Source organism: Microcebus murinus, chromosome 14, assembly GCF_040939455.1.
Source record: "Microcebus murinus isolate Inina chromosome 14, M.murinus_Inina_mat1.0, whole genome shotgun sequence".
In the NCBI taxonomy this organism is placed as follows: domain Eukaryota; kingdom Metazoa; phylum Chordata; class Mammalia; order Primates; family Cheirogaleidae; genus Microcebus; species Microcebus murinus.
In genome coordinates this window covers 55,086,488-55,099,088 of record NC_134117.1, presented here as the reverse complement: position 1 = coordinate 55,099,088, position 12,601 = coordinate 55,086,488, and the positions used below count along the sequence as shown (strand labels likewise).

The following is a 12,601-nucleotide window of genomic DNA, read 5'->3' as shown; positions in this document are numbered from 1 at the left end:
GGATTCTTGGAGAAGTCAGGGAAGGGTGATCAGACATCACCCTGAGATAGAGGAAGATGAGGAACCCAATTAGATATTAGGGGGAATCAGATATCAAGGATGGAGAATTCTGGCTAAACTGACTTAGATTCTTGATAAAATTGGACAATGCAGAGGCAAACACAGAGGCCCAAAAGTCGGCCAAGTTGAGAAGAGAATTCAGAGGCACCTGAGTAGAGTTTGGTCAAAGAAAATCTTTGTCAACATACTAATTCTGTTCTTTTAGCATTAAAATTTCATAGCCTATTTGGAATCTGTGGAAACATGGTATAATCATAATAGATATCCTGTGAAGCCTTTTTAGCAATTAAACACCTAGATGCCTACGTTTTCAGTCTTTGTTCTGTTTGCCCTTGGGAATATCCTTTACTTTCTTCCAGGCTCACCAATGCATAAATACTTTTAAATGCATAGGTGAGCCTGGAAGAAAGTAAAGGGTATTCCCAAGGGCAAATAGAACAAAGATTGAAAATATAGGCATTAAACCTAGAGAGTTAAGGGGGACAAAAAAGCTGACGCTGGAGGCACATGCCTCCAGGAACCTAGAGCTTTGGGGATTAACAGCTCTGTGAGAGGAACTGGACCTGCCATAATTAGATTGCTGAACCCGAGACCCCTGCATAAAACCTAAACCTCCAGAAGGATTACACCTTCAGTGAGATAAAGAATGGATCTGAAAATAATCTGCTTTGAAGCTGGAACCTTACAGAAAGCTGTTTCCATCCTGGCTGGGGTGTAGTGTGTATGGGGAGCTGCTTCTGGGAGTTTTAAAGCATAGGCCTGCCCTCACATAAATCAGGAATTTGAATTTTTACTACCCTGGAAGAGGAGAAATTAAAGTGGTTCGGTTTTGGTAGTGCTCCTTGATACCTGACAGAAACAAATTCATATCCTCCCTGGAAAGAAACATCCTATTTCTAATACCTCAGATAAATATGAACTCATATTTTTAAAAAATTACTAACTGGTGATAAGAAACCATTGGTGAGACTGAAGCAACCAACAGATTTAGACATTCCCAGGATTTTAAAATCTGAAATTATCAGATAAAGAATGTAAAATACCTTTTATTTTTAAATATTATATAGTTAAGACAAAAATAATCTCTTAAAATGATTTGGCATATTCAAAAAATAAGCAAATGGAAGTGCTAGGCAGAAAAAATTGTTGAAATTTAAACTGTAACGGTTAATTTAGAAACAGACTGGAGACACATGAAGTAGTGAATTGGCCAATAGATATGAAGAAATTACAAGAATGCATTTTGAGAGACAGGAAGATAAAAAACAAAGAAAGAGATGTAAAGAGACTGGAGATAGAAAGCTTAGAGGATAGGTAATATTAAAGCAATTCGTAAAAAGCTTGTGCTTGCCAAGTCCTCTTGGCATAAGACTAATAATTATTGGTCTCTTTTTTTACATCTTTAATATATTCCGGCATAAGTTATAGCATTCCAAATCTTAACTTAAACTTTATCATAATTACATAGAATGCTAAGGAATGTGCTACATATTTCCACAGAGTTCTTGCTCTATTACCAGTATTCAGTAGGGTATTCTTTTGAATGAAAACATTGACTGCATTGTGTTATAGCTCTTTACTGGCTTCATTCCAAAGTTCTAGACTCTTTTTTTTTTTTTTGAGACAGAGTCTCGCTTTGTTGCCCAGGCTAGCGTGAGTGCCATGGTGTCAGCCTAGCTCACAGCAAACTCAAACTCCTGGGCTCAGGCAATCCTTCTGCCTCAGCCTCCCGAGTAGCTGGGACTACAGCCATGCACCACCATGCCTGGCTAATTTTTTCTATATATATTAGTTGGCCAATTAATTTCTTTCTATTTATAGTAGAGACGGGGGTCTCGCTCTTGCTCAGGCTGGTTTCGAACTCCTGAGTTTGAGTGATGCTCCCGCCTCAGCCTCCCAGAGTGCTAGGATTACAGGCGTGAGCCACCGTGCCCAGCCTAGACTCTTTTTCTATGTAGACCTGTAAAGAATATATTTTTAGTCTCTTTTCCTTATTTATTTAGGTTTTGAAAAAAAATGTGTGAGGATCTTTAATGATGTGAAAGACTGTACAGTTAAAGCCCTAACAGTACAAAATGAAATTGCATTTTTTTAGCTTTTGATTTTGAAGCAATTATCAATTCACAGAAAATAACAAACAATGCACAGAAAGGTTCCATGCACCTTTCATCTAGCCTGTCCCAATATTAATATCTTGCATAACTATAGGACACTATCAAAACTAGGAATTTGGCATTGGCACAATTCAGAGCTTATTCATATAAGGGCAGTTATACTTGCCCTCCTTTCTGTGTGTGGCTCTGTGCAGTTTATTACACATGTAGCTTTGTGGAACTACTCCCACAATCAAGATAGACCATCGTACCATCACTACAAGTTTCTTTTGCAGTACTGCCCTATAGCTGTATACAGCTTCCTCCTCCTGTTCCTACTAGTAACTAGTATCTGTTCTTCTTTGCTATACTTATGTTATTACACAAACATTATAAAAATAGAATGATATAGTATGTACCCTCTGAGTTTTTTTTTCACTCAATATCTCTTGAGGTTCATCCAAGTTCTTGTATGTGTCAATAGTGTGTTCTTTTTATTGCTAAGTAGGTACAGATTGAGTATCCCTTTCCCAAAATGCTTGGGAAGTCAGGTGCTACGCCTTATGCCTGTAATTCTGGCACTTTGGGAGGCTGAGATGGGAGGATCGCTTGAGGCCAGAGTTCAAGACCAGTCTGAGCAACATAGCAAGACCCTATCTCTATAAAATATTAAAAAAAATTAGCTGGGCATGGTGGTGCCCCAGCTACTTGGGAGGATAAGGCAGGAGGATCACTGGAGCCCAGGAGTTTGAGGTGTCCAGTGAGCTATGAGGACGCCACTGCGCTCTAATCTGGGCAATAGAAGGAGACCCTATCTCAGAATAAAACAAAACAAAAACCCCAAAACTAAAATACTTGGGAACAGAAGTGTTTTGGATTTAGGATTTTTTAGATTTTGGAATATCTGTATACATAATGAGATATCTTTGGGATGGGGCTCAAGTCTAAACACAAAATTCATGTTTCATATACATATAGCATGAAGGTAATTTTATACAATATTTTTAATAATTTTGTGCATGAAACAAAATTGTGTCAAGTACATCTGTGTGGAATTTTCAACTTGTGGTGTCATGTCGGCAGTCAAAAAGTTTTGGATTTTGGAGCATTTCAGATTTTGGCTTTTTGGATTAGGGATTTTCAACCTGTATTCTGCTGCTGTATGGATGTACCACAGTGTAGCCATTTACCCATTAAAGGAGATTTGGACAGTTTATAGTTTTTGGCTATTACAAATAAAGATGTATGCAAACTTCTGTGTGAAAAATACATTTTCATTTTTATGGGTAAATGCCAAGAGATTATATTGTATTTTAATTTAGATTTAAATATCTAGATATGAATTCTCCAGCCTTATTAAAGTGCTGACTGTCCAAAAGACAGTCATAATAGCAATAAATACTTGAGTGGGTCATGAGTTCAAAGTAAAATTTCAAGGCAAGTTTTTTACCCACAGAGAATAAGCTTCATGAATGTAGCTAAGAGATGGCTCTCATGTCCTATTTTTTAGAAGCTAAAATTATAGGTGTTGATTTTTTTAAAATCTGTACTTAGGAGATATTTGTTCTCATTCGTTCAGGCTAACAAATCTGTTTTCCCCCCCAATGGTCTTATCAAAAATACCTGGTATACAAGTTAATTCAATAAGCATTTGAATGCCTGGTGTATATAGTACACTGGACATTATTAGGGAACATTTGTGGGCTGTCTTTGGCATATTTTTCAACATATTACTAATGTGTATAGTTGCCACTGGAATATTTGCATTACTGAATTTTACCACCATTGAATTCACTGTGTTTTATTCACAGAAAGATGAGCCAGATGCTTTCAAAGAGCTGGGGACAGGAAATAGAATTGCTACATGGCTATTTTATGTAAGTTATGGCTAAAATTTTTATTTTGAGTTGGGACTTGATCACATAACTCATTTTGATGTGCTCAGTTAAGTTTGTTCTGTGTACCTCTTATTTAGCATCCTAGTTTAAAGTTTTTACAACTAAAGGTGTTAAGAGTATTTTTGCATTTATAACTTTTTCAGGTTGTAATACAGATTGTTCATTGTAGAAACTTTTTTTAAAAAAACTTGAAGAAAATTACAATTATTGAGTTCTACTACTTGGTGACAATCATTAATATTTGGGAATATGGACTATTTAGTCCAGGGGTCCTCAAACTTTTTAAACAGGGGGCCAGTTCACGGTCCCTCAAACTGTTGAAGAGTGCGCACTATGGGCCCAGAACAACTCGGCTGCTAAGCAGGACAGGTAGCTGTGGCAAAAACTCCTGGTGGGGCCGGGCGCGGTGGCTCACGCCTGTAATCCTAGCTCTCTGGGAGGCCGAGGCGGGGAGTTCAAAACCAGCCTGAGCAAGAGCAAGACCCCGTCTCTACTATAAATAGAAAGAAATTAATTGGCCAACTGATATATATATGTAAAAAATTAGCCGGGCATGGTGGCACATGCCTGTAGTCCCAGCTACTCGGGAGGCTGAGGCAGTAGGATCGCTTGAGCCCAGGAGTTTGAGGTTGCTGTGAGCTAGGCTGACGCCACGGCACTCACTCTAGCCTGGACAACAAAGTGAGACTCTGTCTCAAAAAAAAACAAAAAACAACACATCTGGCGGGCCGGATAAATATCCTAGGCAGGTGGCATGTGGCCCATGGGCCGTAGTTTGAGGATACCTGATTTAGTCATATATAATATATGTATATAAGAATATCTATAGTTTTATTTGAATTTCTATATGGATATACACATTATGTTAGTAAACTTTTCTGAATTAAATTTTTATTGAAGTATATCACATATAAGAGTACACAAATCATAAGTATATAGCTTCATTAATTTTCACAATGTGAACAAATCCGATGTAATCAGTACTCAGATCAAGAAATAGCCCAACACCCCAGAAGCCCTATCAAAGGAAACCACTCTTTGTTTCAAAACAGTATTAATTTTAAAAATTGTATATTTACATATACAGAAAAAAATTAGGTTTTGATCATATTTGTTCAGTTATCTATTGCTATGTAACAAATACCCCAAACTAAATGGTTTAAAATAATCTTTTAAAATTATTTCTCATAGTCATGAGGTTGACTGGGCTAAACTCATGGTTCCTGCTCTGTCATATATTTGCGGTCAGATGTCTGGCACTGGGGTCATCTTGAAGGCTGAAGTTGAGGCTGGCTATTGGCCAGAATACCTAAATTCTGGCTGATCATGTGGCCTGTGCTTCCTTACAGGATGGTGACTGGTTTGCAAGAGCAAACATCCCAAGAGAACAATGCAAAAGTACAAGGCATTTTTATGACGTACCCTCAGAAGTCACAGATACCATTTCTGCTGTATTATATTACAGCAATTATAATACAAAGGTCTGCCCAGCTTTAAGGGGAGGGCATATAGACTGTACTACTTGACACATGTATGGTGGGGCATATTGAGGTGTATTATATTTGGAAAACACAGTCTACCATATTGTTTTAGCCTTTCTTGACTTGAAAAGATGAATTTTATATCTAGACTTAATTTTGCTTATTTCATTGATCTTTCCAACCCTGATCCCCATTTGAATTATATAAAATTGTATCTTTTTGCTATGTGTATGTCTTATTCCTACCAATCTCTCTTTATTCAGTCTTTTTCTCTCCCTGCCACTTCCCATTTATCTTTTCTCCATTCCTCTTTCCCTCCCCTTTTTCCCTTCTTCTCTATATCATCCCTTCCTATCTCGACCTTCTCACCCTCCTACATTCCCTCCTTATCACTCTTCTTCATTTGCATCCCTCTCACAACTCCATCTTGTTTCCAAAAGGATGTAAAGTACATTACAAAGATTCATATAAAAATGAGATAAATATCACAAAGGGAAATGCAGCAGAGAAGTTGGTATAGTATAGATACAAATTCATGCTGTGAAGGCTTGTGTATTTTTTAGAGGTGAGCTGTTCATAGAGGTGGTACCAATAAGTGATATGTTTGTTTATGAAATACGTTCATTATGAAATACAAATGTATATGAAATACGTTTGTCAGACTTTTTGATCTGTATATCTTTCACTTATCAGTTCGGCACTTATTGTGGCTTTAATTTGCATTTCTCTTATTAGAGAAGTTGAGCATCTTTTCAGATGTTTGAGCCATTAGTGTTTCCTTTGTTTCTGTATTCCTGTTTGTTTCTCATATTTCTTTGCTTATGAATATTAATGCTATATTATTTGGTCCACTATCCATATGTTAGATTATTTGACTGTTAGATTATTTAATATTTCCACTTCTTAATGAACGTAGATTAGTATTGATTTTTCCAATATTGAAATATTCCAAAATGGAATATATTATATAGCATTATATACATAATATGTAGCATATATTATAGATCTACCATGTGCTCCATTTATATCCATAAAAGTCATGCGTAACTTTTAAATTTCTCTAAAGTTAATTTTTTCATTGCTTAAAAGCTCTTAGCTCATTATTATTAATTATATATTTATCATTGTAAAATACCCTTCATCTCATTTAATGCTTTTTATCTTGATTTAAACTGTCTCTCATATTAAGATCATAACCCTGTTTTCTTTGGGACAGCATTTGCTACAAATCTTTTTTTCAGTGTTTGTGAGCCACTTGTTTTAGATGCAACTCGTTGATACACTGTATGGTTGGATTTTGCTTTGTGATATGATCTGAGTCTTTCTATACATTCTACTCATGTCACTTTTTAAAAATCTTCACTATATGATCTGTTTCCTTTGTACATGTGCTTTTTCAGTTACTTTAGAAGGTTTTTATTCTAGGGTATTTTATGAATATAACTATGTAATTCTTTAATCTTCTCATTTTTAGTTAATATATATTGACTTTCCACCATGAGAAATGATAAAACTTATTTATTGGAAATATTTATCCCCATCTCCCTTTTTATTAATCGTTCTTTTGCTTTTTGTATCTTATGTATGTAAATGGCATTGTTTTATTTTTGAAAAACTGAGTATTATGCACAAACCCTACTATGTAAGCACAAGTTCCTATGTTCCCAATGTTCTAGTATTCAATATCAAATCCTCCTCACAATGGCATGTTTTACTTTATTCTATCAGCACTTTTGATAATACTCTCTGTATCTTATAGATGAGTGATGTGTCTGCAGGAGGAGCTACCGTTTTTCCTGAAGTAGGGGCTAGTGTTTGGCCAAAAAAAGTAAGCTTGGTTTATTATTTTTATTGTTTTGCTTTTTAAATTTTTTCCCTGAGGAAGAGATAACCCCCCTGTATTTCATGGTCTAATTAATTATATTTTTAAAGGTAGCATGCTTAGTACTACATTTTCTCTAGGTAAAATTTTGGGTATTTTTATGGTACAGTTTACCATGAGTACAGTACTTAGAGGTAATGAGCGCAGGGATTAGTATTTCTAAAATGGATTTCATATTTCATATGATGTTTGCATCTGGACAATATAAGACTTTTTTGTTTTGTATTGGCAGATACTCTTTTTGTCAAGGAGTTTTGTGGTATTTTTCACATCATGAAAAGTTTTTAAAGTGATATAATCACATTTTAAAAATTATATTAGGCCGGGCGCGGTGGCTCACGCCTGTAATCCTAGCTCTTGGGAGGCCGAGGCGGGCGGATTGCTCAAGGTCAGGAGTTCAAAACCAGCCTGAGCAAGAGCGAGACCCCGTCTCTACTATAAATAGAAAGAAATTAATTGGCCAACTGATATATATATAAAAAATTAGCCGGGCATGGTGGCTCATGCCTGTAGTCCCAGCTACTCGGGAGGCTGAGGCAGAAGGATCGCTCGAGCCCAGGAGTTTGAGGTTGCTGTGAGCTAGGCTGACACCAGGGCACTCACTCTAGCCTGGACAACAAAGCGAGACTCTGTCTCAAAAAAAAAAAAAAAAAAAAATTATATTAGAGGAAGATATAATACTGCCATACAGGAGTCTTTCAGCAGGAACAGAAGAAAATTTAAGTACTGTAGAAAGCAATGAGCTGACATTTTATTTGGGGATAATTTTGAATTGTTCTCCATAGGGAACTGCTGTTTTCTGGTATAATCTGTTTGCCAGTGGAGAAGGAGATTATAGTACACGGCATGCAGCCTGTCCAGTGCTAGTCGGAAACAAATGGGGTAAATATTTCTTGTATGAATAGAATTTGTGATTTTTGTCTCATATTTTGAAACTATTATAATCTACATCTTAATCCCCCCAGATTTACATAATATGACTTTAACATTGTATAGGATTCAACCAAGTTCCTGATCTTAATATAAATTTGCATTCAACAGGAGAATTTTAATGACATTTTTAATTCTATTTCTACTTAAGAAACATTGGCTCAAAATTGAATAAGAATTATCTTCTGCTCCGCGGGTTAACAATCTGATTGAAACATACTAATGGATAAATTATAGTGTAATACATATTAATACAAAAACATACACAGAAGATAGTGACTCTCTAAGTTTGGGAAATCATCTTCAAAGCTTAATTTGGTCCTAAAGATAAACAGTTGTTTTCTAGGCATATTAGGGACCAGGGTCAGGACTAGTGTGAGGCTAGAGTAGCACCTAGGGTACAGAATTTAAAGAGGCCATTCAGGGTCATGCAAGTGCAGGATAGACCGCATTAAAAAAAAAGGTTAAAAGAAACAGTTGAAATTACTTTTAATATTTATTAATTAGCTCCATAAATCCATTTCAATATGTGTTTCTAGCCATGTTTCAAGTGCTCCATTAGCCACATGTGTCTAGAATTACTGGATAGGACATAGCAAGATTAAGGAGTCAGGCCTGATCAGGATTTAAAAATCTCTCCTGATGATAATGAAAGCCTGGACTAAAGCAGCAGTGAAAGGGTGGAGAGCAGATAGATTCAAAAGACATTTAAGGCCGGGCGCGGTGGCTCACGCCTGTAATCCTGGCACTCTGGGAGGCCGAGCGGGCAGAGAGCTCAAGGTCAGGAGTTCGAAACCAGCCTGAGCAAGACCCCGTCTCTACTATAAATAGAAAGAAATTAATTGGCTAACTCATATATATATATATAGAAAAAATTAGCCGGGCATGGTGGCACATGCCTGTAGTCCCAGTTACTCGGGAGGCTGAGGCAGGAGGATCGCTTGAGCCCAGGAGATTGAGGTTGCTGTGAGCTAGGCTGACGCCGGGGTAACAGGGTGAGACTATCTTTAAAAAAAAAAAAAAGACATTTAAGAAATTAGATGGAGTTTGGTGAATAAAGACTGCATACAAGAGTTGAAAATGGCAAAAGAGGAGTTAAGGTTCCTACTTGAGAATTTTGTGCCTGTTGATGCCATTGATTGGGTTCTGTAATACTACAGATGAATAGAAAATTAATTTCTTTTGGGATACACTTTACATGGGATATATTTTTTAAAAGCATCTTGGAAACAATAGTGATTTATCACAAAGTTGCTCCATTAAGAGTGGAGAGTTTGTGTTATTAAAATGTCTTTGTAATTTGGGAGTTGTACTTTGAAAACAGATAAAATGATGTTCTGCTGTATCTGTACCTGTATCTTAAATTCTGTTTCTCATTTCAAGCCTCACATTGAACATTGGAAACTTTAGGAAATGTACTTTTAAATATACATACCCATGTTGACCAAAAAAAAAAAAAACACTTAGTCTAAGTAGCATTTGCCTTTATCTGGTTTTGGTCTTGAACTTTTAGCCTATGTTGAAACTTTGTTATAGATCTATCTTTTAGAAGCTAATTAAATAGTAATTAGATTGGGGGGAATTAATGTACATTTTTTTCTCTCATAGTATCCAATAAATGGCTCCATGAACGTGGACAAGAATTTCGAAGACCATGCACCTTGTCAGAATTGGAATGACAAACAGGCTTCCCTTCCTCTCCTGTTGTACTCTAAATGTGTCTGATACACACATTTCCTGGTCTTAACTTCCAAGAGTTTACAATTGACTAACACTCCATGATTGATTCAGTCATGAACCTCATCCCATGTTTCATCTGTGGACAATCACTTTATGGGTTTTTTTCCTTTTAGAAGTAACACTAAATCACATTATATATATAAAACCTTAAAGTTCAGTTGGTAGCACAGAAGGCAGAGTTTAAAATGAGGAATTTTTGTGTTATATTTTGAAGAACTTTTTGGTTGGATAAAAAAATATAATTTAAGCATCCAGTTTTAGTATTTTACTACATCTTGGTTGGTGGTAGGCTAGAATGGGCCATGTGATAGGAAACACATGCCTTACAATATAGATCTAGGTATTATGTTTACCTAGCCTTACTCTGTTTATTTTCTGGATCTGCCTGATAATCTAGGACTGTAATCTGAGTTCCCTACATACAGTGTTTGCTCTTTCCATATGATATTCTAGGTTGATTTTTTTTCCCTCCCAAGTCCTTCTTAAATTTACCAGTCCCTCTCTATTCTTTCAGAGCTCCTCTGTGGTGAATTTAACCTGTTTGTAAAGGAAAAAAAAGTTTTTAAATGAAAGTACTTTAACTCAAAGTCCTGTATAACAATACTGGGCCTTCTTAACCAAAACACTCATCACTTAATCTGTTTCTTTCTCCTTTTTCTTAAATGACTGATGATTTTGTCCAGAAATTTTGCTATTTTTCTTAGTGCTAATACCTTGCCTCTTATTCCTGCTACAGCAGGGTGGTGATATTGGCATTCTGATTAAATAAATATTGTGCCTTAGGAGACTGGAAGTTTAAAAATGCACAAGTCCTTTCAATGATCCCTTTCAATGATGAGGGAATTTTTAAAAAGTAGTCTTTTACTTAAAAAGCCAAAATGTTTGTTTTTTAAAAATTCTGAAATGTGTTGTGACAATAATGACCTATTTATGATCTTAAATCTTTTTTAAAAAGTGTTTTCTGTGTGGTGTTTTTAATATTTAAATCTGAATGTATGACATAGAAATAACAGGTTAATTCTAATATATATTGTTTTTTACTTAGGACTTTGTTTTCACTCACAATGTCAGTCACGTAGTTAGAGAAGAAAATTTAGGGTCTCTGAAGTTTCACATATTTAATCAAAATGTGTTTGCTTCACAGAGTCTATAATTTCACTATGGTTGGGAGGTTATTACAATAATGGTACTTAAGACTCTCAAAATATATGGTGCTATATAAAGCTGAACTTAATGAATGAAGCATGTTAATTGATCCACTAACTTTTTGCATTATTTATGGTGAATAAGGGTTCTTTACCCTTTGTGTAATATTTAAATTTTTAGGGAAGAATTTGGTTTATTCTCTGGAAAAGTAAATATTTTTTCTTTTGTTTTGAGACAGGGTCTTGCTCTGTTGCCTGGGCTAGAGTTGCAGTGTGTCGTCATAGCTCACTGCAGCCTCAAACTCCTGGGCTCAAGCCATCCTCCTGCCTCAGCCGCCAGCATAGCTGAGACTACAGGAACACACCACCATAACCAGCTAATTTAAAAATTTTTTTTGTAGAGACAAGGTCTTGCTATATTGCTGAGGCTGGTCTTGAACTCCTGGCCTCAAGGGATTCTCCCACCTCGGCCTCCCAAAGTGCTGGGGTTACAGGCATGAGCTACTGTACTAAGCCTTTACCTATTTTTAAAATGAACTGAAGTCCCTTTCTCCCAACCACCCTTTGTTCTAACACAGGTATTTCAAAAATACTTTTTTACTTAGGGAAGATTAGATGGAAGCAACAAATTCAAAAGTATAGAAAATAGGGGTTCAAAGGATAGAATATACTGCTATATATTTTAATAAGTAGAATAAAAATAGCTATTTCTGAAGGAAATTACACAATCTTACAAATTACTTCTTCATATTCAACCTGGAGCCTCACATGGGAAATGGTAAACTCTTCAGAGTTAGATCTTATAGAAGAGTTAGATCTTATCCAGAGTTGTATAATCATCAATGATTTTTCTTTCCAAATGAAAAGAAGGGGGTAGAATCCAATATGAAGCTTTAGGTCATTGTTGCAAAAAAAAATTTTTTTTTTTTTAATGCTGACCTTTCAAATAAATGAGGGCTGGAACTACCCTGGAAAATGTGAAAACTGGTTTCCTTACCAACCCTGAGTCTTTCCTTCAAGTTTTTATTTGTATAATTGACTATCTTTTAACTTTTGGCAAGTCATTTCTGTTTTTTCCAACATTAAAAAGAAAGAAACAAAATTTACTATAATTTGTTAATGGAAAAACCTAATAATTTTGGCTAGATCAGAGAAATGGAATTTTAAGTTTTTAAAAGGTAAATATTAAGTTTTGGCCAGGCACGGCGGCTCACGCCTGTAATCCTAGCACTCTGGAAGGCTGAGGCAGGCAGATTGCTCGAGGTCAGGAGTTCAAAACCAGCCTGAGCAAGAGCAAGACCCCCGTCTCTACTAAAAATATATATAGAAAAAATTAGCCAGGCATGGTGGCGCATGCCTGTAGCCCCAGTTA

The 12,601-nt window shown here is 36.0% G+C and overlaps 1 protein-coding gene across 2 annotated transcripts in view; it reads left to right on the top strand.

The window, feature by feature from the left end:
• Positions 1 to 11,041, top strand: part of P4HA1 (prolyl 4-hydroxylase subunit alpha 1) — an 81,846-nt gene extending 70,805 nt beyond the window's left edge. For both annotated transcript variants that reach the window (XM_076010085.1, XM_076010084.1), the window contains exons 12-15: positions 3,965 to 4,030; positions 7,292 to 7,360; positions 8,200 to 8,296; positions 9,953 to 11,041. In XM_076010085.1, the coding sequence (XP_075866200.1) occupies positions 3,965 to 4,030; positions 7,292 to 7,360; positions 8,200 to 8,296; positions 9,953 to 10,023 (303 nt within the window). In that variant the 3' untranslated portion in view covers positions 10,024 to 11,041. The remainder of the gene's footprint in view (positions 1 to 3,964; positions 4,031 to 7,291; positions 7,361 to 8,199; positions 8,297 to 9,952) is intronic.
• The last annotated feature ends 1,560 nt before the right edge of the window (positions 11,042 to 12,601 follow it).